This window comes from Sciurus vulgaris, assembly GCF_902686455.1.
Source record: "Sciurus vulgaris genome assembly, chromosome: 13".
NCBI lineage: Eukaryota > Metazoa > Chordata > Mammalia > Rodentia > Sciuridae > Sciurus > Sciurus vulgaris.
In genome coordinates this window covers 16,726,111-16,750,513 of record NC_136474.1, presented here as the reverse complement: position 1 = coordinate 16,750,513, position 24,403 = coordinate 16,726,111, and the positions used below count along the sequence as shown (strand labels likewise).

The 24,403-nt window shown below is 51.4% G+C and overlaps 1 protein-coding gene across 5 annotated transcripts in view; it reads left to right on the top strand.

Moving 5' to 3' along the window:
- PTCH1 (patched 1) overlaps positions 1-21,732 on the top strand; it is a 67,996-nt gene extending 46,264 nt beyond the window's left edge. For all 5 annotated transcript variants that reach the window (XM_079108821.1, XM_079108822.1, XM_079108823.1 and 2 more), the window contains 9 exons: positions 3,510-3,652; positions 5,775-5,958; positions 7,406-7,686; positions 10,177-10,314; positions 12,865-13,007; positions 16,042-16,141; positions 16,603-16,857; positions 17,873-18,428; positions 18,853-21,732. In XM_079108821.1, coding sequence (XP_078964947.1) covers positions 3,510-3,652; positions 5,775-5,958; positions 7,406-7,686; positions 10,177-10,314; positions 12,865-13,007; positions 16,042-16,141; positions 16,603-16,857; positions 17,873-18,427 — 1,799 coding nt within the window. In that variant the 3' untranslated portion in view covers position 18,428; positions 18,853-21,732. The remainder of the gene's footprint in view (positions 1-3,509; positions 3,653-5,774; positions 5,959-7,405; positions 7,687-10,176; positions 10,315-12,864; positions 13,008-16,041; positions 16,142-16,602; positions 16,858-17,872; positions 18,429-18,852) is intronic.
- The last annotated feature ends 2,671 nt before the right edge of the window (positions 21,733-24,403 follow it).

The following is a 24,403-nucleotide window of genomic DNA, read 5'->3' as shown; positions in this document are numbered from 1 at the left end:
AAAGATTAGACAGGCAGTTTCCCTGTGAGTTGCACAAGATGGGAAACAGCTTGAATTTGATTGAACTTGAACTTGATGGAAATTGGTTCAGTACAGTTTCTGGCCTTAACTTGTGTTACTAGTGTTTCGTTCATACATCGATACCAGATTTGACCTTTGTTGTGGAGGACGGTGAAGAGAACAACATGACATGTGACATGATTATTACTTTTCAACGTGCTCATGGGATTAACTTGAATTTGTTCCAAGTCTGTCTTTTTTTCTTTTTTTCCTCACAGTGAGTTCCCAAAGTGATAGTTTTTAGATAATGAGTTAAAAGTTAAGATTCCCTGCTTTTCATTTTTTTTCCCTCATTGACCAAAGACATGCAAATAAGTTGCCACAAATGACAAAAGAGATCTGCTGTGGGCTGCCAGGCTCTGGACCAGGCTCTGTAGGTTGTGTTCCAGTGTATTCCTCCAAGGCCCTGGGCACTGACTGCATGTATTAGGCCCAGCTTGTGAAGGGGCAGCCAGGCTGGTTCACCATCTCAGAACTGTGGTGATCTCTGTACTTCCATCCTTTTGAAGACCTAAAGCATTGTGACTTGGAGCACTTTTTATTGATGGTGCATGTGAATCACGTTTTGGTGACTGGGTGGGTATAGCTCCCAGCCAAGCCTGGTGAGATCCATTCATGGTCACAGTCAGGGCCTCAGCTGCCCTGGAACTCTGTCTGACCTTCAGGAGGCCTAGCAACAAAATGACCAGAGCCTTGGTCCACTGGCTGCTGAGGCGATTCGAGGACCTGTTGAGAGGCTGATTTGGGTCTTTGAACATTCCCTTCCAAAGCCATTATCCTTGAATCAATTTTCCCTATGAATCTTTTTTGTGTGGTGGGAGCCTTCTTGGCTTTTTTATGGAATTGCCGTTCAAGCCGAATCATTCCTTGGTCTTTATCAACATTCCAATAGTTCTTTGGTCTTACTCCTTAAAATACAAAACGGTCAATATGGAAATCATCTCTTGGGTCATAATATACGTGTAAATGGGGTGAAGTTGGAAATAAAAACCAAATTGCATTCACTTTTATTCCACAAGTGAAGTTTAGGTTAATGTTTTAGGGTCCCATATATTGAGATAGACTAGAACTTTATACTAGAAAATAGTTCTTGAGCAAAAACTTAAGAGATGTTCTAGCTCAAATGTAAGGCTTGGCTGTAAGTAAAATGTCACCACTACTTTCTAGGGTGTGCATTCGTTGGAATTTAAATGTTGCCACTGAGCAGGGGAACTACATTCCATGCTTTGTGTCCAGAGTCATATATTGTAGATGCACTTAGGCCAGCCCGTTACTACTTGAACTTTTTGGTGATTAGTCAGAAAATTTCAAACTAATCACAAAAGAACTTAACAGTGCTATAGAGTTGGTGACTTTCTTGTATCTCTGAACCCCCAGTCTGCTGGCAAACACTGCACCTCAGGGTTCCTTACTGTGGGGACAAGTTGAGCTAACTGGCCAACAGGGTTGACCTCCCCAAATCTGTTATTTCTTCTTGGTTTTGCTCTAGGGGACCTCAATAGACTGTGTGTGTAAATATAGCTGACAAATGTGCTCCAATTTTGGATCCCCTTTGCCAGATTTGCCACCAGGGGCCATTGGTACCAGGTGGACTCTGCCCGTTTCAGCAATACCCTCACCAGACACTTCTGGGCACCACTGTGTGTTCAGGGCAGTTTCTGTCATGAGTGGTTCAAGCTGACTCCCTCGGGGTCAAAGATCAGCTCTGGCACTTTCTTCCAGTTGGCTCTCATGGAGTTTTTCACCTTTCCAAGCCTTGGTTTGCTCATCTGTAAAGTGGGGGCAATGAAACCCAGAGGCTGCCTCCAGGGTGGTCACTGGACTTGGAACAGGGAAGAGCAATGGTGTGGATGGCCCAGCATTCCCAGGATTCACAGGTCAAGAGGGCCAGGGGCCAAAGTACCGCCCAAGTCATGCAGTGATGAAAATTCTATTATGGCTCAGAAAGCAGACCCGGCCTATTGGGGTGGGGTGTCCAGCAGTAGTGTTGGGGAGAGCAGTTTTTCCTCTCCTGTTTATTTTTTCAAAAACTAGTGTCGGGGGTGGGGAACCCTGTAGGTCATAAAATAACATCTGTTCAGTACCACTTGGTGCAGACCTCACTGTGAAAGACGGTCTGTCTGAGGGAAAGCGTGGCCATGCTGGTGGTCTCTCCCGCCTGCATCCACCCCATATAACAGAGGCCCCCTTTCCCCATGGAGCCCACCATCCTCATCCCTAAATTGCTCAAGTGAAAACGATGCACAGAGCCATGTCAGACAGAGGGTTGGGTTTTAAAGAGAAAGAGAGGAAAAGGAATGTGTACCCCACCCCACTTTAGACCCCAAGAGCACAACCTTTCCCAGCACTCACAGAACCAGGGTGTTTTTGGGTCTTTGAAGTCACCCAAGGCGTGTCCTGAAATGAAGTAAACCCTCTCCCAGCGCTCCAGCTCTGCCTAACCATATGCGTAGGGCTTGTTCAAGAGCGGTGGTTTCCTGCCACCGCTGCTGGGGCCTGGGATCTACTTGGGAGGTCACTGGGGAGGAGCCGCGGGTGGGAGCAGGGGAGCTTGCATGCCAGCAAGCACTCAGACCCTAAGGCCGGGTCACCAGGGCCCTGTTTTCTCTTCCAACACGCTTATCTCTTTACAGCTGTAGCCAGACCGTCAGGTCTGTAATGATGGTTTTGATTATAGAGGCCAAGCTCAGCTGTGTGTGGTGGGCTGGGGGGCTCACCCATCCCCCAGGCCCGGAGCGCACGCCTTCCCCTCCCGGGCTTGCGGTTTGTCATCTGTTCTCACAGAGCCTCCTTGTGCTGGCCTGCGGCTTCCTGTTCTCAATCTGATCCAAATTTACCCTGTGAGGTATTTCCCTGCGCACGAGACCCCTCCCTTCCCCGTCCTCCACACCCCCTCGGAAGGAAGGGTGGCAGAGGAAGAGCGAGTTCAGAGTGAATAGGTGTTGGCTGTGATCTTTACACAACCTGGCAGCGGATCCCACAGCTTGTATTAGCTCCACGAGTCCAACAGATGGATCGAATTGACAGAGTCCTGTTCACTCACTCTGGGCTCCAGAAGCAGCTGAGTTGCTGTTTGAAGCCGGGAACTTGAATGTGTCTTGCCCTCTGCGTAGAATTTCTGGTTGCACTGAAGAACCCTGGCACACCTCCAGCTAACGAGCCTGGTGTCTTTCTCTCCTCTCTTGCTTTCTCTTATCGGAGTAGTCACGGGGGAAAAGAAGCAGAGTTATGTTTTCCTAAAGGTAAAATGTGTGTTTTCTTCCCCTTCTGAGCAATGAATGAGCTAAGCCACCTGCAGTTCATTCACGAACACCCCGTAGTATGAGTTGGAGTAGAAGCAGACTGTGGAGTCGTCCCTTGTCCTGCTCACTGTCCTCAGCCCACCCCACTAGGACTAGGGGGGTTCTGGCTAAGAGTTGTAATGCATTCCACACATTTGCCTTTTCTAGGACTTCAGGATGCATTTGACAGTGACTGGGAAACTGGGAAAATCATGCCAAACAATTACAAAAATGGATCAGATGATGGGGTCCTGGCCTACAAACTCCTCGTGCAAACCGGCAGCCGTGATAAGCCCGTGGACGTCAGTCAGGTACTCTTGCTGCTCACAGCCTCCCAGGGAGTCTCTCCAGGGCCCTCCTGAGTGGAGCTTTGGGGCAGCTGCCATAGGGAAGACGGGTTGGTAGTACATGGTCCCAGCCTGTGCCCTCTGGGGACCTGAGGCATGAGGACTGGTAGGAAGCATCTCTAGTTGGCTCTGATTCATCTCATCCCACCAGCCCATTGTGTGACCTCAGGCAAGTCGGGGAGCCTCGCTTTCCTCATCCATCAGATGGGGCCAGGTGTTGACCCCTGGCACAGTCACGATTGGCAAAATAAAGGAATAGTGCAGGCTTTCTCATGGGTAGAAGTGCTGGGTCATGTTTCCTTCCACCTTGTGATACTTGCGACCGTGACGGTCTTGATGGCATTCAGACCTGGAAAGATGGATTTGTTGCGGAGCAGTCATTTGAATGAGCGGAATTTGGATTGGGTGGATGACGAAGATTAGCGAGGTTACTGGAAGGACTGGAGGATTTCTGACACCTGATTCCTTTGGGTCACCCAGTCCCAAGGGCTGGACACTGAGCACAGACAGACGGCAGCCTGCAGAAGTGCAAGTCCTTGGGATCCAGGTGGACGTGCCGTTGTGTTTGCTCCCTTCCCCTCACATGAGCTGCTGCTCTTCCAACTGCATTTCCATCTTCTCGGTGACTCTTGGGTCCCAGCACATCCCGTCTGACTCCCTGGGCATGCGCAGGAGTGCGTCCTGACTCCCTGGGCATGCGCAGGAGTGCGTCCTTCTACTCCCCGGGCATGCGCAGGAGGGCGTTTGAATTCTGCCGGGTTCAGGTGGGTAGTCTGCAGGGCCTCTTCCCTCCGCTCTTTGGAGTTTGCTGGCTTCACCTTCAGGCAGAAAGCGTCATGCTAATGATCTTAAAAGCTCTGTTTATTGTCTCTCCTTTTCTCCTGGCATGAAAGGTGACAGATTTACAAAGTACATTGTTCAGAGTTATTATGGAGTGTGAAACTCGGCGCTTTAGAGCAGCGTGCAGCGAGCTGTCAGGCTTGACAAGGGTGTGGGCAGAGGAGCCTGCCCCGGGGACAATAGCAGGGACGTGCCCAGGGAGCTAGGGTGGAGCTAGGGACAGGGGACACCGTGGGACAAATGTGACTGGGCCGGGCCCCCAGATGTCATTTCCTCTGCCTGGGAGGGAGGATAGCATGCTGCCGGCATGGAGACCGTGAGCCGTGCTGTGTGATTCCAGAGCCTGGTTGAAGACACGCAGTTGTTACCGTCCTGTGGATTAATTGAATCCAGACCCCACGGTCTAGCTCTCCCCTCTCTTCAGCGCTTTCTGCCTTCACTCTTTCTATAGGAACTGCTGTCGCTGGTGTTTTTTCATTTTGTTAAAAAAGACCAAAAGTGTTGGAAGGAGGCCTGAATCTAAAGTAAACAGGAAAAAAATTTCTGCACTGTATCTAACATACACACGTACACACACGTGGGCGCGCGGGTCTCACAGCACCTTGACCTGAGCAGAGCCAGTGAGATCTACTGTAGACGGCAGCGGGGCTTGGCCAGGCCCCAGATCCAGCTTTCCTAGGCCTGACCACGTTTCAGAATAAGATCTCTCAGAAAGGCTGTGGCTGTGTCGGTCTCTTCCACTCCCTGGTGATGGGCATTTTTGCATGCATGGGTCATAGGAGGCTAGTGTTAGCAAAATTTATACAGATGTTGTTTTATTTTTATAGCTCTCCTCCATTTACTGGGTGGCATTTCCTTCAGTGTTAACAGCAGAGGTTAACTGCACACAGACGTGCCTGCGGATCCTTGCCAGGGTCCCCCCTCCCCTCCTATAAATATGTTTCTCCAGATTGTTCATTCCCTGCCTTGGCTGCAGGCAGCCTTTTAGCATTCAGATTTAATTGGTTCAGCCGGTTCCTGAGCCATCTGCAGAACCGTGTGTGTGATAAACAACCCATGATCGCGCCCTCCAATGAGCAGGTTTTGAGAGAAACCTGAAGGGCTCTGGGGGGACCCGCCAACCTTCTCTCCTTGGGCACCCTGTCCTTCGTCAGAAATGCAGGGTGACGCCCTGCGGCCGTCCCCTCCAGACTGGAGCGTGCCTGTCCCCACCCCTTCTGAATGCCCGTGTCCTCCTGTCTTGCAGTTGCCCAAGCAGCGCCTGGTGGATGCGGACGGCATCATCAACCCCAGCGCTTTCTACGTCTACCTGACGGCATGGGTCAGCAACGACCCCGTGGCCTACGCCGCCTCCCAGGCCAACATCCGGCCTCACCGACCCGAGTGGGTCCACGACAAAGCCGACTACATGCCAGAAACACGGCTGAGAAGTAAGTAGCACTCTGTCGGCAGCGCCTGGGAGCTTCCAGAGGCGCCTTCCCCTGTTGCTCAGAGCAGGGCCGCACCCCCCTCGGTTGACACTACCCAGGGTTCAAAAGTGTAAATAGAACAATATATTTCTTTTAGTTTAAAACTCTGGGAGACGGATGAGGATGTGTAATGGGATCCAACCCACGCTTGCTCACGCTGGGAAATGAGAGTCTCTAATCTCCTTGGGTAGCTTTAGCTCTCAGACACGCATCAGGCATCCGTCTTGAGTGCCAGCTGTTCTGCGTGAACACTGGGGACACCTCCAGGTTGAGTGTTATTTTACTATTGCAGAGTTTTATCGCCGGGGATTATATGTTTATCTTAACTTTGTCAACTCTGGTGTTGAAGGGATTTTTGGCACGTTGGGTCATTTCTATAAGCCACCAAGCACCTGTGCTCTGTCAAAGCTGTTTAAACCAGAGCAGAGACGTGTATATAACAGTGTCCTCTTCCTTTCACCTCTCAGCCCAGAGTTTGAAAGGTGGTTCTGTGTAGATTTAATTTGCATTTATGTTAGAGATATTAGTAGCAGCGTGCACTTTGGGTATTGGGCCAAGAGAGGATGTGAGAAAGAAGACGGCTCCTTTGCTAACAGGGCTGGGGAGCCAGTGGGTTGTACTTCCCTGTATCTAAACCCCAGAGCCTTGTGGCAAGCAGCCAAGGCTTGTCTTAATGAAAATTTATAGTTGAGATTATAATAGGGCAAATCATGTTCAGCAAGTCAGCTGAATGACCCAGAGGGTCTGCAGCACACAGCAGCAGTAACCAAAGGCTTGTCCTACGAGGGTTCCTTCCTGGTCGCCCAAGACTTAGCATTGCATTAGCCAAGAAGCAAGGGAGGTGTACGCTGGTGGGATTGCTACAGGGATAAGAAAGCAGAACATTTCTCTCGGCAAAGCATGAACTGGAATCAGTTTGTGCTCATAAGTGCTTGAGGAAGCCAGGCTGTACTTGGTATGTTTACATGTGTTGGGGCAACAGAAAGCATTCCCAAAATTGAAGGCCTGAGGGGTCGGGTCCCTCACAAGCAGTGATGGATTGCTTCTGGAAGATCGGGGGTTGAGGAATACTTATATCACGGGTTTCTTCCCCACCCTGCCCCCACAAAACCAAAGAAGGTTGATGACTGGTTAAAAAACAGTTTGGGGGCTACCAGTCCATGATAGAGTGCTAGCCTAGCACGCAAGGGGCCCTGGGCTTGATCCTCAGCCCTGCAAAGAGAAAAAAAAAAAATTATTTTTTAAACTAAATGTGAGCATTGTGAAGAGCCAGAGACAGGTGTTATTTCTCCTTCGTGTTGAAAGAAGGGCTGCAAGCTTGGTCTCCCGCCAAGTTCCTTTCCCCTCGCGTCCTGCCTGTGCAGCACGCCACTGTGGCCCTGCTTAACCTGGTGCCCTCTCTCTCCAGTCCCCGCCGCAGAGCCCATTGAATACGCCCAGTTTCCTTTCTACCTCAACGGCTTGCGAGACACCTCGGACTTTGTGGAAGCCATTGAAAAAGTAAGAACCATCTGCAACAACTTCACAAGCCTGGGGCTCGCCAGCTACCCCAACGGCTACCCCTTCCTCTTCTGGGAGCAGTACATCAGCCTGCGCCACTGGCTGCTGTTGGCCATCAGTGTGGTGCTGGCCTGCACGTTCCTCGTGTGCGCGGTCTTCCTGCTGAACCCCTGGACAGCCGGGATCATTGTGAGTTTATTACAAGGGTCTTTGTGGCAGTCAAATTCCTTTCCTCATAGCTCGTTCTGCAGCCGGGAAGTTTTGTTTATGTCTGGCCCTTTGGAGGGGGGTATAGATTGCATCATCCAGAATATATTTATTCTACTCTAGGTGGTGAGGTTCATGGCGAAGGTATAGCCTCTAATGGCCGTAATCCTGTGTCCCTTGCACTACAGCCTGAAAATGTGCACATACAAGATGGGGGACTTTCTAAGCACACTCCTGGTAACAGCTCTGAGTATTTGTGAAGTAGAAACACACAAGGCGTGACTTTTTATTTTTCCCCCCAATTTAAAGTGTCATTTTGTGACCCCATCCCCAACCTACAGGGACACAGAAGTTCCTTCTCTGTGTTTGACGGGAGAGGGATACATGGAGATGTTAGGGCCATGGTTTGGGAGGAGAGAGGTCTTCAGAGGCGCTTGTGGGTGTTCTGCTCCCAGGGACTTGGTAACCACCACTCCTACCCTGTTTTGGGACGTCCATTCTCCAAACTACTTTCTGACTTGAAGTGAGTTTCATGTAGAGTCTAATAAAATCACGGCAGCCCTTATATCCCATGGCCGTAGTATAGCCTTTAAAATGCCAAAATGGTGAAAACAGAGACCAGGTTTTGTTTCTGCACAAGTTTGGGCAGCAGCAGGTACGTTAAAAGGTAAATGTTTAGTCTGCAGATGTTTTCACAGTACTCCAGCCATGGACGTTGTCCATCTTCCATTTTTCTTCCCCAGCCTTCCCCTCTGCCCGCCACCCCACCCGCAAGCAAGAAAGCGCCTGCACTCCGCTCTCTGCCATTTGTATACAGGGGGAGTTTTACTTGTATTTTCTAGCCCTGGGCCCAAGAAACTCCACAGCCCACCTCGCAGGTTCTCTTTCCAGTCCCCCCACCTCCAACATTTTCCCAAGGAAGATAAAAGTCTCCTTGGGACTCAAGGATCTGCTCGTCCACCCCAGTTGCTCCTCACGTCTTCAAAGTGCAGTGCCCCATAACCTGACCTGCACCCACACCTGACCTGCACCCACCGCTGCCAGCCACCCCTTGACCTATGCCCAGTCGTCCTCACTTGGCCTGTGCGCCTGACCAAGCAGGACCGCCTTTACCCACAGGGATTTTTATTTCCTTCATCCCGTCAGCTCCCTTTGGGAAGGAGGGCGAGACAACCCAAAACTCCTACCGTTTCAACTCAGTCGTTCAGAAGTCACTTTGTGACATTCCCGACCTGACAACTTGTCTCTTTCACACAGGGGGATAAAAAGAGAAGCCAGGACAGTAGGATATGGGGGGAATGGCTGAAAGATGAGGCATAGCTTGCGTGGTTAAGACCAAAGCAGGCCTGTAATCCCAGCAGCTCAGGAGGCTGAGGCAGGAGGATCTCGATGTCAAAGCCAGCCTCAGCATAAATGAGGTGCTAAGCAAGTCAGTGAGACCCTGTTTCTGAATAAAATACAAAATAGGGCTGGGGATGTGGCTTAGTGGTCAAGTACTGCTGAGTTCAACCACCAGTATCCCACCCCCAAAAAATAAAAACAAAAAGCTGGGCTCAGTGGCACATGCCAGTAATCCCAGCAACTTGGGAGGCTTAGGCAGGAGGATCACAAGTTCAAAGCCAGCTTCAGCGACTTAGTGAGTCTCTAAGCAACTAGGCAAAACCCTGTCTCTAAACAAAAAAATGTTTAAAGGGGGTGGAGGGGCTGGGGATGTGGCTCAGTGGTGAAGTGCCCATGGATTCAATCCCTGGCACCAGAAAAAAAAAAAAAAAAAAATAGAATCAAAGCAGAAGAAGAGACCTTGTTGTAAAGTAGAGCGATTACCTGGCCTTGGGTCCAGAACCCCCATGGACACCCAACTCCATCGAAGCTCGAGTCTCTTATAAAATGGCATAGTGTTTACATAGAACTCTTATGCATTTTCCTGTGTGCTGTAGATGATCATTAGATTATTACCTAATAATCTAAATAATGCCGAACGTAGTTATTCCAGGGTCTTATGCAGGGAAAAGTGACAAGGAAAACTTATGTACCTGCTCGGTATAGGTCGGGTTTTCACCCAAATATTTCCAATCCATGGTTGTTTGAATCCACGGATGAGGAACACCAGAAACAGAGGGCCAGCTGCGTGTAGAATGTGCAGCTATAACTCTCTCTAGATTGCTCTCAGGGAATAGTTTTGAGAATTTTTCACCTTATAGGACAGGTATACTGGAAAAAGCACCTGCATGACCACACTGAACGTGGCCTGTTTGAACTCCTCCTTACAAAGGGGCTGTTCCAGGGTCTCCCTTCCCAGCAGAGCAGAAGTGGTAGGAAGGAAGGACCTTGTCCAGGGTCACAGCAGGTCCATGCTTTGATGGCGTGTGGACCACGGGCGTCTCCCTGCCACCTCGGTTCTTCGACACCCTGCCCTGGTTGCGGCACCGTGTGTGCCGTGCCATGCCCTAATCCCTGCGTGCCTTCCCCAAGGTGATGGTCCTGGCTCTGATGACCGTGGAGCTCTTCGGCATGATGGGCCTCATTGGAATCAAGCTGAGCGCCGTGCCCGTGGTCATCTTGATCGCCTCTGTCGGCATTGGAGTAGAGTTCACCGTTCACGTGGCTTTGGTATGAGAGATACGTTAAGCAACAACTTGATGGAAGGCGCTGTTCCTCCAGCCCCTCTGGTGGCCAAGTGGGGACCTCCACGTTTGCCCTGCCTCCCATAACAAGGCTTGGAGCGTGGGTGTTCCCTGGGAGGGCTGAAACGGGGGATCCCTGCCCCTCTGGGGGAGTCTGAGGCCGGGGGCCCTGCAGGGACAGTGAGGATGGTGGTGCTTGGCGCCAGAGCCCGCCCGGGGAGTCTGCTCTTTTGATGTGGTCGACTGTCGTAGGTATCACCTTGCTCGGGAAGCTGCCAGTTTTGTTCCCAGGACCGAGTGTGTGTGTGAGTGTGCGCGTGGGCATGCCTGCACACCGTTTTAAGCAGTCATAAAGTGGAGATGAAACAAGACCACACCGACAGGCCTGGTGGGGACAGCCTAATGGAGGGTGAGAGGAGCTGGCAGCCAGGGAAGCACCCTCGGGCCTGTGCGCCAAGGCCCAGGTGCTCAGCACTAGGGTGCTGGCTCTGCCACGCACACCCACCCAGCTCCCCGACCTCCCGGCCTCTAAATTCATGACAGCAGGAAGTAAGAGAAGAAGCGTTGGTTTCAACAGGAAGTCCCGCCCCCACGCCCATGCCGATAGATGGGCATGGTTTAATTAAGAGATATGCCTGCTGTCTCCACAGTGCTGAGCACTGTTCAAAAGCTTCATAGATCCTTGCAGACGTGCTGATGGCATCGGCACGGGGACGGGTGGTGGGCGTTCCCTAAGCCCCATTGACTGTGTGGAGGTTTGGGTGGGATGCCTACCCAGATCTCTAGCGCTGGACTTGGACCACGTCCTTTTTGCATTGCTCTTGCAGTTCTGTGACAGACGTTGCTTCTTGCCCTTGGGTGTATGCGTGCCCATGCTCATTCTCCTGCCTGTGCCATTTCTGGTTCAGGGTCTTTGTTATGCAGCTCAGAGATGATAAACTTTGGTGTTTAAAAGGAACGTTTGGTTGCAGTTATTGATTAAAAACTGGTACTATAAAAAGGATATACTCTAAATTTGGAGCCTGCTTGAATGACTATTTTTCCATGGAGCTCAGAGGACAGATTTTTTTTTTTAATGAAAAGTCTACCAGCCCAGAGTTTAGAAGACACATGATTCTAATCCCTTTTCTTTCAAAAAGGAAAAATATTTGCATGTGAGTTATGGACCTGTGTGTTGTTTTTTATTCTGTTGGGAACGAAAGTCCCTGCCTTTGAGCTAGCGTTGCCAACGGGTGCTCCAGAACGGGTTTTTATCCTGGAAATGCAAACTGCAGGCTTCAAACTGTTCTGCTCCTCCTCAGCTTTTTCAGGAGCACTGTCTACAGGCAGAACATGGTGTTCTTGTACGTGAAACTGTTTAGACATCACTGTTCTTCCAGGGCTTATGAAATGACAGAACAGACTTAACAAAGAAGGTTCTTCTTCCCTGAGAATCCTGAGGGACGTAGGGGTCCCCGTCACCTTGCTGCATCTTACTGCACGCCACGGGAGAGGCGGGCAGTGGATTCATGGTCCAGATATGACACAGAGCAACAGGGTTCCAAGCCCTTTTCCTCCCAAGAGCAGAAGGCAGCTCTGCTGACCCTGGTGTCTTTCCCAACTCTGGAAAGAGTTGAACCCATTTTAGGGAAAATAAGAGTCATAGGAGTGTGTATATACTTGTGTTTCTTCATTTTTTAAGCAAAGTGACTATTCTTGTCCTTGCATAGGGCAGATGAGGGAGGGGGATGCCCCCTGCTGAGGTTCCCAGCCCTCTCTGAGCTCTCTCCTGGAACATCCCAGAGCAGCCCAAACCACTGAACAGAGAGAAAACTTATGCCAGGCGCAGGCCTCCCTGCTGAGTCCCACTGTGGCAGGGACAATCAGTAGGCCACATTCAAAGGGTCCTGGGTCCTGTTCCCCCACAGTCTGGTGTTATCTGATCCTCCTGTGCCATGTTCCCACCCAGCATGGATGGCATCCCTGCCCTGGAGGAGCTCAAGGAGCCTGGGGCGGCAGGGGTGCGTCCACATACGGTGACCGGAACAGGCTTGGGCGGACCTGAAAATTGGGTCCTTCCCGCGAGGCCTTTGTGGTGCTCAGTTTGCAACGGTGACACTTCTTCTCTTGGCATAATCCAAGGGGTCGTGCATTGAGCACCCAGTTGCCTATGACAGCAGGCTGATCCCTTGGGGAGACAAGAGTTTGACCGTCTCAAACATTGGCCAGAATGCTGGTGCTCCCAACTAGGGGTCTCCGTGTGAGCAGTGAGAGCGCAGTGAAAGGAGAGGTTCCCGCACACTTTGGTGTGGTTGGGGTTTTGTTTTGCTCAAGACTTATGTCGGCGCAAAGGTGCCCGACACCAGGAACCGGGCCGTGTGGTGAATCCTGGATCAGAGCTGGGTTTGAGCCACCCCACCGAGCATCCCAGGAGCCACAGTTCACTGAGGAGGGGGAGTCAGAGATCACCGCAGGCAGCTCACAGCATCCCAGGCGAAGCAAAGCCTTTGCCACCTGAGGCCAGGACCTGATCATACGGATTCTTTTCGTCCCGCAGGCCTTTCTGACAGCCATCGGTGATAAGAACCGCAGGGCTGTGCTAGCCCTGGAGCACATGTTCGCGCCCGTTCTGGACGGTGCTGTGTCCACTCTGCTCGGAGTGCTGATGCTTGCAGGGTCTGAGTTTGATTTCATCGTCAGGTAAGTGAGGGCGGGAACGGCAGCGAATCCCGAAGCCCGTCAGGCTTCGCTCTGTGCTGTTTGCTGCCTGGGCCTTCCTGTCTCTGCAGACTGCAGCACCTGTGGGGGCCCAGCCTCCTCGTGGTGACAGGCATGAAGACAGACTCTCTTCCAAGCCCTTGTGGGTGGAGGGAAGGGGTCTAGCAGCAGAGGCAGCTCCAGAGCCTGAAGCCCCCAGCGTCCTAGCTGTTGCCATTAAGAATGTTTGCAGAGGGGACCAAGGTGCCTGTTAATTGACCACATTTAACTTTACTTCATCTCCTTCAAAACTGTGGAAAGGGAAATGTACAAATACCTATAATGGTCATGCAGACTTTATTCTTTTAAGAAGCGAAGATAATGTGTCCAGATTTCACATTCAAGTCCCCACTGAGATTTAGGAAGCGGTGAGCAGGTATCTTTGGTGTCACCCTTTGGAAATCCAAAATTGGTCCCGGTTCTTCTCTTTGGGACTGGAGGCAGGCTCTCTCTTTCTGGTTGATTGAAGTAAGAATGTGACTTTGTGGAAAGGAGCTAGAGACCTGCAGAGAGAAGCTCTGTTCTCCAGATAGCTTGTGGTGTGGTGAGGTGGCTCCTTTTGGATGTCACTCAACCACGTTGTCAGGCAGCAAAGCCAGGCTTGCTGGTAAGAAGGGTGCAGAAGAAGGACCATGACAGGGCAGAACCCGGTACAAGAAAGGACTGGGTCGGGGGTGCTGCAGTCTGCAGAGGAGCTGACCAGGCTTCGTGTGCACACACACGTGTGTGGGTGGGGAGGGTTTAACTCGGAGTTTTAGCCAAGGTTGGTTTTCGTGTCTGCAGCACAGCCCATCCGGCAGGCAAGCCTCCTGGAGCCAGCCTCCCCGAATGCGTGCCCCAGTTTGCTCACTCTGGTTTCAGACTGGAGCGAGCAGAAGTGGAAGAGCTGTTTCAGTGTAGACCAACACTTTTCTGGAACCATACATACACTTCTAAGTCATCTAAGGCTCTTTAAATGCAGATGAGGTTTTTGGGGGCAGGGAAGGGTGGAATCTGCGTTCCCAGCCAGCTCCAGGCAAGGCCCATGCACAGCCTTGGCCAGCCAATTAGCAAATTTGTGTTTGCCAATACCAACTAGATAGTTGCCTAACTTAGATAAAGGTTTGGGCCTGTTTTGTTTTAAGTGGTTAATTTGACTTTGACTTTCATTTCCTCAGTATACATTTACTCAGACATTAGCATTGTCTCTTTAGGGTCTAAAAACCCAGTGCCAAATAGTTTATTTTGCGTAATTACTTTCTCATTGAGCACAAATGGAATGAAAATCCCTAAGTGTCATTTTGCCTAACTCAGGGCTACATGGGCCCCACTACACCCTTCCCTGTGGCTTGGGGCCTGTGAGAAGAGAAACAGATTCCCAGGTGGCTCGAAACCAGGAGGAGCAGGGAGCTGCACGGGGTGCAGTGGTCCCGTGAGCATCCGGCAGGAAGGAAGCCCAGCCTGAATCAGAGCACCCCAGGGGAGAGCTGAGGGTAGAATCCCAGGGCTGCTTGTTCCCGTCCAGAGACCTCAGGATTCCTGTTCCAGCACTTAAAAGGGCTTCCCGTTTTCCATAACAGGATGGATTAGCCTGATAGAGCCCTTGCCGAGCAGACGTTGTATACATGAAGCCGTCAGGCATCTAATTGGTCCGTTTATGCTCCAGCTAAATGGATGGGATGTAAATGTCTTAATGCCTGCCACTGATATCTGCCTCAGCCCAATGTTCCAGCAGTTTACATTAGAGCAAGACACTGGCTGCTTGGTGTTTTACTAATGCAGCTCAGAAGTTTCTCATGTTTACAATAGCTGTGCGGTATTTGTATTTTTATAGGGATTCTCTCCCTTTCATCTAGTTTTGAAACATGCATCAACATGGCAGAGTTGGGGGTCCTGTCCCGTTTTATGATCCAGCGGACCATTAACCGCTAGATACCTTGCCCTCCCTCTGCCCAGAACATCCTGATCCACCCTCCCTCCCCCAGCCCGCTTCCATCCAAGCCCTCGAAATCATTAGTTCCAGAGCTGCATCCTTGCGTAGAGCGCGCGCCCTGCACTGTGCCGAGCGTCCCGAGCCGGGGCTGGCTGGGTTCACCTCAGCGTGGTGGAGGAGCCCAGACCCGGCCCTCAATGGTGGGAAAGCAGGACTGCCTGTGCGCTCTCCTCTTCTGCCATGGTGCTGTGGCCTTTATGTTTGAATTGGCTGACGCAAAACAAGAGTATTCAGAGATGCTAAATTGTTCAACAAAAGACTGGCCGGCAGAGCAGCCCGCCATTGTGGAGGGCCCTCACCCAGCACAATGCCCAGCTCCCACAGAATGGGCGGCACTTTCTTTGCAGAAAGCTGGTTCCTGTGTTCTAAGGAGGCTGCAGTTGGAGTTGTTGGGTAAAACTGGAGCTCACAGAATCCTGGGCAAAAGTTCTGACTAGTGAAAGCCCAGGCACAGCCTTACCTGATCCACTGGAGGCTTAATTAGAGATGCTGCCGTAAGAGGCAGAAGCATTTCACAGTGGATTAGCTGCCTGCAGAAATGGCTGTCTTTCCTCCTGGGCCAAATGGTTTCAATTCTACACCCTTCACTTCATTTGTTTGTTCTGCAGGGTTTTCGCGAGCAGGGCCCCTCGGCATTGTGTTTGTGCTTTCAGTTTGCCCAGCCATTCAGTTCGCATTCCATATTTTTGTGTTTGTGTAACACATTCATAAATAACATTACATGCCAGGAGATTTCAGCAAATTAACAAACTAATTTTTTTTCTCTCTTCCCTTCACCAACTAACACTTTGGGTTGTGGAATGTAGTCCTCAGAGTCATAAGGTAAAAAAAAGAAAAGAAACAAAAACCGAATCTCCTGTGGTATTTGAACGCAGGTTCTGCAGCCCTGTTTCAGTGGGGTGGGTTTGTTCATGGGGGGGGTTGGCGTGCTGCAGTATTGGGGACCCAAGGGGCAGCCTGGAGGACCTCTGTCACGCTGAGGATTCCCGTTTCTCTGCCTTCCAGGTATTTCTTTGCTGTCCTGGCGATCCTCACAATCCTGGGTGTTCTCAACGGGCTGGTTTTGCTTCCAGTTCTTTTGTCTTTCTTCGGACCCTATCCTGAGGTCAGTAAGCAGGCCGAGCACAGCGTCCAGTTCACAGGCACCTGGGCACCGTCCTTCCACTGTGATTTAGATATCTAGGGATATCTGCTTCTGCAGACTGTTTACCTTTTCAACAAACATCTAATGGCGAGGCTTATTCCCTCTTCCATTTCGTAGCCTTGTGGGAGCAGGACTGGCCTTGTTTTAAGCCAGCCGACGGCCACCTGCGTCTTAGGACTGTGTGAATGGAGACAGTGCACTCAGGGTGAAAGGTCGGGCAGGATGGAAGCAAAGGGCCCCCTGTCGCCTTTCCACTGTGAAAGACCTTGCCGCAGCTGTGGGACCTGAGTGTCCCCAGGTGGCAGAGAGACGGGTAGTGGGACAGGGGACAGAGACCCCTGCACGGTGCTGTGCTTTGAGCTCTGAGATGGACAGCAGGTAGAGGGATAGTAACACTTTTCGTGTGGAATCCCCGCAAACAGGTGTCCCCAGCCCACGGCCTGGACCGGCTGCCCACCCCGTCCCCTGAGCCGCCCCCCAGTGTCGTCCGGTTTGCCATGCCTCCTGGCCACACGAACAATGGGTCCGACTCCTCTGACTCAGAGTACAGTTCTCAGACGACGGTGTCCGGCATCAGCGAGGAGCTGCGGCATTACGAGGCTCCGCAGGGCCCCGGGGGTCCGCCCCACCGAGTCATCGTGGAAGCCACAGAAAACCCAGTCTTCGCCCGGTCCACTGTAAGTCACCCCCGGGAACGGGCTCCTAGGCCCTTTCTCCGAGGCCCCAAGCTGCACGGCTCCTTGGCCCTCCCCGTGCTCCCGAGGACGGCCTTGCCCCCACCCCCCAGGCCCGGAGCTCAGCTTCCAGGAGCCAAGGAAGGTTCCACGACTCATGTTGCTCCACCAAGGCCCCCCGCCATCCTGCCAGGAAACGGGTATTCCAGTCCCAGGCCAGGGCAGCCCTTCCGTGAAAGAGAGCGGGGCCAACCAAATAACCTAGATTGTCCTGCCCTCGCCCCCCGTGACGATGCCTGCTGAGCTGCAGTGTGAATCTGGTTTTGTTCAGCAGGAGCCTAAAAATAGGTACAAGCTGAACGACTTTGAAGTTGGTCACGGTCCTTTTGATTGATGTGGCCACTGTGTTGCTCCGTGCTTTGTATAGAGACCCAGAAACCAGATTCCTAACAAGCAGACGGAGCCGCCCTGCCCGAGAGGACTTTCGGCCATGGCGGATGTGCTCTCGCCCCGCTCTCCGATGCAGTAGCCACTGGCCACACTGAGGGACACTTGCAATGTGGCTCATGTGACTGAGGAAGTGCATATTGCATTTTAGTTTGTTTAAACTTACCGAACCACGTGTCTGGTGGCTACCACACTCAGCAGGGTGGGGACGGACAGTCCTGCCAGCGGCAGGGCTGGGTAACACTGCAGCTTTCAGGAGAGGAGCCCGGGATCTGGCTAGACCAAACTGGGCAGGGTGGGCGGGCGGCTCGAGGAAGTAGCTGGGACGCCCTCCTGCCTAGCCCTGCGTCTGAGCAGAGGCACTGCGTCCAGCCAGCTGTGTCCGGGCAAGCCTGGAAATAGGATCCCAAGGAAGCCGCCTCGGCCACGTCCCCCAGGGACTACAGGGCTTTTCTCTTGTGGGTGGAAGGTCCCTGTGGGCTCCCTGGGGCTAATGGTTGGGAGATCTGGGGGGAGCAGTGCCCAGCCTAGGCAGCTGCCCGCCTGTGTTGACCTCCCTCCCCCTCTGCAGGTGGTCCATCCCGAATCAAGGCATCATCCACCCTCAAACCCTCGACAGCAGCCCCACCTGGACTCGGGGTCCCTGCCCCCCGGACGGCCAAGCCAGCAGCCCCGCAGGGATGCCCCCAGAGAAGGCTTGCGGCCACCCCCCTACAGACCGCGCAGAGACGCTTTTGAGATTCCTACTGAAGGGCATTCTGGCCCCAGCAATAGGGACCGCTTGGGCCCCCGGGGGGCCCGTCCTCACAACCCTCGGAACCCAGCATCCACTGCCTTGGGCAGCTCCGTGCCTGGCTACTGCCAGCCCATCACCACTGTGACGGCTTCTGCTTCTGTGACTGTCGCCGTGCACCCCCCGCCCGTGCCTGGGCCCGGGCCTGGGCGGAACCCCCGAGGCGGGCTCTGCCCGGGCTACGAGGGCTACCCCGAGACTGACCCTGGGCTGTTCGAGGACCCCCACGTGCCTTTTCACGTCCGGTGCGAGAGGAGAGACTCGAAGGTGGAAGTCATTGAGCTGCAGGACGTGGACTGTGAGGAGAGACCCTGGGGAGGCAGCTCCAACTGAGGTGCGTGCCGCCCAGGGCGGGGTGCAGAGGAGCCCTCGAGCTCTCGGGCTGTCTTCCGGGGGCCCCTGGCCATTGGCACGTCCCAAGCTGAACCCCAGGGCCCTTTATCCCCAAGGCAAGGCCAGCGTGTGCATGTTTGTCGTCCCGGGGGCGCAAGTCCAGCTGTACCCTGGGCCCCTGAGCCCAGCCTGAGGAGGCGGTGCCCCACAGGTGTCGCAGGAGGTGCGTTTAACATCCCAACACGCCACCCTGAGTCATCTGAGGCACCCGCCCTGTGTGTGGTGAGCACCTGAACACCCCGGATGCAGGCAGGACAGGACCCATGGGCGCCACCCGCTCCCGAGCCCCCTCCCCTGTTCCCCAGCCTTGTCGACGTGCATCCAGCTGCCCTCCCTGTGACAGCCTGTCTGGTTTTCTTTTAAAGGGTGATCGGAATCTGAAGCAAAGAGGCCAAAGATTGGACCCCGCCCCGCCCCTTTCCAGAACTGCTGGAGGAGAGCCGCCTGGAGTCGCGGAGACGCCCCAGGAGAGCAGTTCACTGTCACTGTCACCCACTGTATTATTTTGTCAGATATTTCTATAAATATTTAAGAGGTGTACACATGTGTAATATAGAGGGATGGTGTGAGGTGGGGTGGCCCGGGGCTTCCCGCTCCTGCCTGGAGCGGGGCCACAGGGCCTCCCTTTGTACATTGGTCTCTGTGCCACAGCCAAGCTTAACTTAGTCCTAAATGTTCAGCATATGTTGCTGCTGCTTAAATATTGTATAATTTACCTGTATAATTCTATGCAAATATTGCTTATGTAATAGGATTATTTTGTAAAGTTTCCTGTTTTAAAATATTTTAAATTTGCATATCACAACCCTGTGGTAGTATGAAATGTTACTGTTAACTTTCAAACACGCTATGCGTGATAATTTTTGTTGTTTAATGAGCAGATATGAAGAAAGCACGTCAATCCTGGTGGCTTCTCTAGGGGTAGTTGGATGCAGTTCTGTTCGGTCATGTGTGTGAACACGTGTGTGATTTCCCAATGTACCGTACTGTGATTTTTTTTTTTTTTTTTTTGTCTGTCTCTCCTCGCTGTCTGTATTGCTTAGTAGGCTCTGACCCAGTCAGGCTGGAAGAGTCACGATATCACTATGGCTCTGTGCTGGTGGGAGGACTGGCCCTGAGCTTTGCCACACTATCTAGGGATGGTCCAGGAGAAGCCATGCTCACTTGGTGTCATGGCGTCTCTTACGATCACATTGCCCTCCAGATGCCCCACCTCGTGCTTCAGAGGGAATAAGCTGCTTCACATGGATCCTGGTGATAGACGTTGGAACCTCAGGGTGTAGACCCAGTGCTCTCTTGGTGGCCAGGAGCGAGGAGGAGACAGGCCTGTGGTGGGTCCTTGCTGGGCCGCCGTGTACTCTACAAGTTATAGCTTCGTGCCTCTTGTGACCAGCATGCACCACACACGGGCACACACACACATACACACACACACACACACACACACAGCCCCCCATGGCCCTGCTGCAGGTAGAAAAACCTGTCAGGTTTATTCTGGGCCCACAGTAAACCCAGAGGCGATGTTTTGAGTCCCTACAATTTAAATTAATGTTGTAATTAAATTTACAATTCCCCTCTTCCTAATTGAACAGCTGGTTGGGGGGGCTTCCTGAGTCTTTAAAAATAGACAGTGAGCTTCCAGTATGGTGATGCTCAGAAGTCCTGCAGGGTGCGGACTTCAGGGATCCTTCTCTCTGCGTCCACGTTGGGTGCAGGCTTCCGAAAGCCATCAGAACGTGGTCTCCTTCTCTCTGTTGTCAGTCTTTTCAGTGTGACATTTATTGAGGAGCAGGAAGGTGCCAATTGCATATGCCCTGCAGAATGTAGATGGAGGCAGGTTACCCACCCGGATGTCATTTTTGAAAGGTCTGCTTCTGTGTGGACTCTGTTCTCGCACTCTGAGGTTTGGGCTTCCTTGCCTCTAGCCAGGGACCAGCTCTTGTCGGGGAAACAGCTCCCCTGGCAAACCCACACCAGTGACTTGTCTCTAGGGACCAAGTGCCGCGTGGCCGAAGCCCGAGCTCCTTGGGGGGCACTCCATTGACAGCTCCCATTATCCCTTTTTCCCCCCTCCCACCGCTCCCATTTCACACGGAAAACCTTAAGAGAAAGGCAGCAGGCCCCAGTGGTACCAGCTGCACAGTGACCTCAGCCCCTGGAACGTGCCGCAGAACTGTAAGGTACTAATTGGAAGCCACCTGTGTGACACACGCCAGGGCCCAGCCACCCACTGCACTTCTGGGTGCCTGTCCGTCAGCCACACTGTCTGCCCTCCTGGCACCGGCTCTGCTCAGAAAATTCGTGTCCCTGCGCTTTGGTGTGCCCCTCGCTCCTTTCCCGATCCAGCTCGTGCGGAGCAGGTGGACCGAGCAGCAACTCGGTTTCTGTTCAACAGGACTTTCTCCGTGGGTCACACTGGCCAAGAAGGACTCAGGGCTGGCAGGAAGCGAATTTCTTTCTCTCTCTCTCTCTCTCTCTCTCTCTCTCTCTCTCTCTCTCTCTCGTCTGTCTTGTTTGTTCATTTGGATGTTTTAATTTTAAAAAAAAAATCTTTGCTGATATTTATAATTTTGTATCATAAGAATGTTTTCCTACAGTATTCGTCATGCCAGTTTATAACAAAAAAAATTGCAGGGATTTTATTTCTATTGGAAACACTATTACAGCTATGTTTTACTTTTGAACAGAATTTTTATCTGTATAGAGTGCTTACTAATGTTAAATAGTTCAGAGTATATAACATTTACATTAAGGACTCATGGTAGGTTTTAGTGTAAGGAGTTTAAAGGAAATTAATATTCAAACTGGGTCTCGTTGTCTGCCGATTTGGGTGGAAATGAGTTTGTGTCATTTCAATTACAAAGATAAAAGTATGCCATATAATTTATTTATATGAAAATTTATTTTTGTAGTGTACATAGTAGTCATCAAGTCTTTTGACAGAAGTATATTTTTAAAGAATTTATATGTGATGAATCCATGATGTCTGGAACTTTGCTGAGACATGAGTGGGGACACTTTTCATTGTAAATTACGGCCAGGTAAAGAAAACGTTTAACAGTGTTAAGAGAGTGAGGGCGAGTGGATTTCCCTGCGATCGTGGGACACTTCTTAGTTACCATGGTGACCTAGGTGGCTCTCGTCTTAAACCTTGGAAGTGAAAATGTACAAACTCTCTAAATATTAATGTTCAAACACTGATAGAAATTCTAACATGAATAAAAAATAATATAACTTGTTGGTTATGTCTGTGTAGAGAACTTTTTTCCCTAAAATGCTCGTCTCTGGCCGTCGTGAACTTTGTTGTCCTGTCTTACCAGACGTGTCGGATGCTCCCTCCTTGTTGCACCTCACGGGGACAGTGCTACTTTCATTTTCCATCACCAACAAAGTCCCCCAGTGACCCTGCAGAATTACCCCTTCCGTGCGTACTTCAAGCCATTCGGCCGATGATGAGGGACTGACGGGCCCTAGAATATTTCCTCGGGTGCTTATTGACAGGATTGCATCAGAGACCTGGGGTCCCTCCCCACTCCCCAGTTGGAAGCAAGCCTGGCGGGCAGAGCCACAGGGCCAAACTGCTGCAGGGAGGGGCCGGGCAGGCCCAGGTGCCTGTCACTCCTGTACAGGTTTGTCAGCAGGCAGCCACGCCCAGTTAGGTTCCCGAGTCTGGCTGCTCTCATGGGACAATGGCAGCACAGGCCGCCTGGCCCCCAGACCTGCCAGTGTTTCCTCTGAGGCCCTTGAGAAGCAGCTTGCCAGTCCCTCCTTAGGCCAGGCCGCTCCAGTGTGGTCCGTGAATCAGTGCGGCTTGGAAGCTTGCAGAAAAGCTGAAACCTCTGAGCCACCCAGACCTACGCAATTCGGAGCCTCTGGGAGCGAGGCCCAGCCTGCTTTAACAAGCAGTCCCGGTGGCTCTGATGCTCCGGCAGAGGCCATCCCTAAATTCCTTCCAGCATAACGAGGCCACGGGTCTCTAATTTGACTCAGGCTCCACGGCCAATGCAGGCCAGATTCTGGAAGCAGCAGAGATCCTGACTCCTCTGTGTGGTCTCTCTCCACAAAGACACATGTTCCTCTGTGGGAGAGTCGGGACCGTGAACTTCGCGTTTGTGGCTGGTACTCCGGGGAGAGCGATTCCCTCCTTAGAGCTCGGCCCCAGCTGTGAGGGAGGACCTCAGGAGAGGCTGTGGCTCCCCACCGCCCAGGCAGCGGAGGAGGTCCACCTGGGCCAGACCCTGCCTCCACCCTTCCTGCCAGAGGGCTTCCCAGCATCCAGCTGACCAGCTCTGATGAGGGCCAGTCGCTTGAAACCACAGAAGCCCGTGTCCTCTGTAGAGGATGGATGTCCCTGCTGACTCCGCAGTGGGTACAGTGGGGCAGTCCCAAAGCTGGCAGGAGGGGGAGATCAGGGGCAGCCTCATCCTGAGCATGCCACCTGGGGCTCTCGTGCAGTCACCCCCGGACCCTTGGCTCTGAGTCCCCATCTCTAAGGTGACAAGGGCCCTTGTGCAGAAGCACAAAGGTTGCTGGGGGTAGATTTCATCCTTGCACGCTGCTGTGGAAGCATCTGAGGTAACAATAGTAAACTGAGGAATCAGATGTTTGGCTAATGCAAGATCCTTGCTGGATCATTTTCCTGGAAAAAAAATGGCAGTAAGTTGCTCTACATCCTGGATTCATCTTCCTACCTCACCATGTAACCGGCAACCTGTTCTTGAGCCCTTGAATGGTGAAGTCATACATAATGCTGACCTGGTTCATTCACATCCTGGGGTTCTGTACGCCCCGAATCCGAGTACAGAAAGTATCGATCGCATTCACTGGAATTGGAATTGGGAGAAGGTTTCTTTGAGATGTGCTTAATGGCATCAAAATGACCACTGGTCACCATCAGTTTTATATGAATATTTTTTAATCTTTTTAAAAATTCTTCTTAACTTTTACTTATTTATTTTTTCATTGACTTCTTTTGACAGTGATAAATATTCTTTTAAATTCTTTTCATACATGTATATATGGTAACAATGTCTGTCTCAATCTACTGAGATGTCCTTCCCATCGCCACCTACCCCATGCCTCCCCTCACTCCCCTCTAGATAAACCAAAGTTCCTTCATTCTTCCCTCCCCACCCCCGACTATGGATCAGCATCCACTTATCAGAGAAAACATTCAGCCTTTGCTTTTTTGGGATTGGCTTATTTCACTTAGCACCATATTCTCTAGTTCCATCCATTTACCTGCAAATGCCATCGCTTCATTCTTTAAGGCTGAGTAATATTCCATTGTGTATATGTACCACATTTTCTTGTCCATTCATCTGCAGAAGGGCATCTAGGTTGATTCCTTAGTTTCTCTATTGTGAATTGAGCTGCCATAAATATTGATGTGGCTGTGTCACTGTAGTATGCTGATAAAATCTTTTTTAAAATCTTTTTTTTTTAGTTGTAGATGGACACAACACCTTTATTTTATTTATTTATGTATTTATATGTGGTGCTGAGATCGACCCCAGTGCCTCAGGCATTCCAGTCAAGCGCTCTGCCACTGAGCTGCAACCCTAACTCAGTTTTGTATTTTTTATAAGTGACATATAGCTAACGTAGTAATATAAGAACTTAGTTTTCAATCATGTTGACCTGGGAAAAGTTTTTAATTGGATTTGTGTTAAGATCTGCCATGTTGATTCAGGACTCAGGTAAACGTAAGGTCCCTTTTTCAGGCACGACAGATGTTCTGCCCCAGCTTTGGAAGAGTTGCCCATGCCTCCGTTTCAGGCTGCAGGCTAGTTGATGTGAAGGCAGGTATTTTGCTTTTGGTAACTGATAACTGACCTCCCAAAAGGAGAAGTGGAAAGGGGTCTATTAATCACCTGAAAAATATATTTGCCAAGTTTTAATTACTCTTAATGAAGG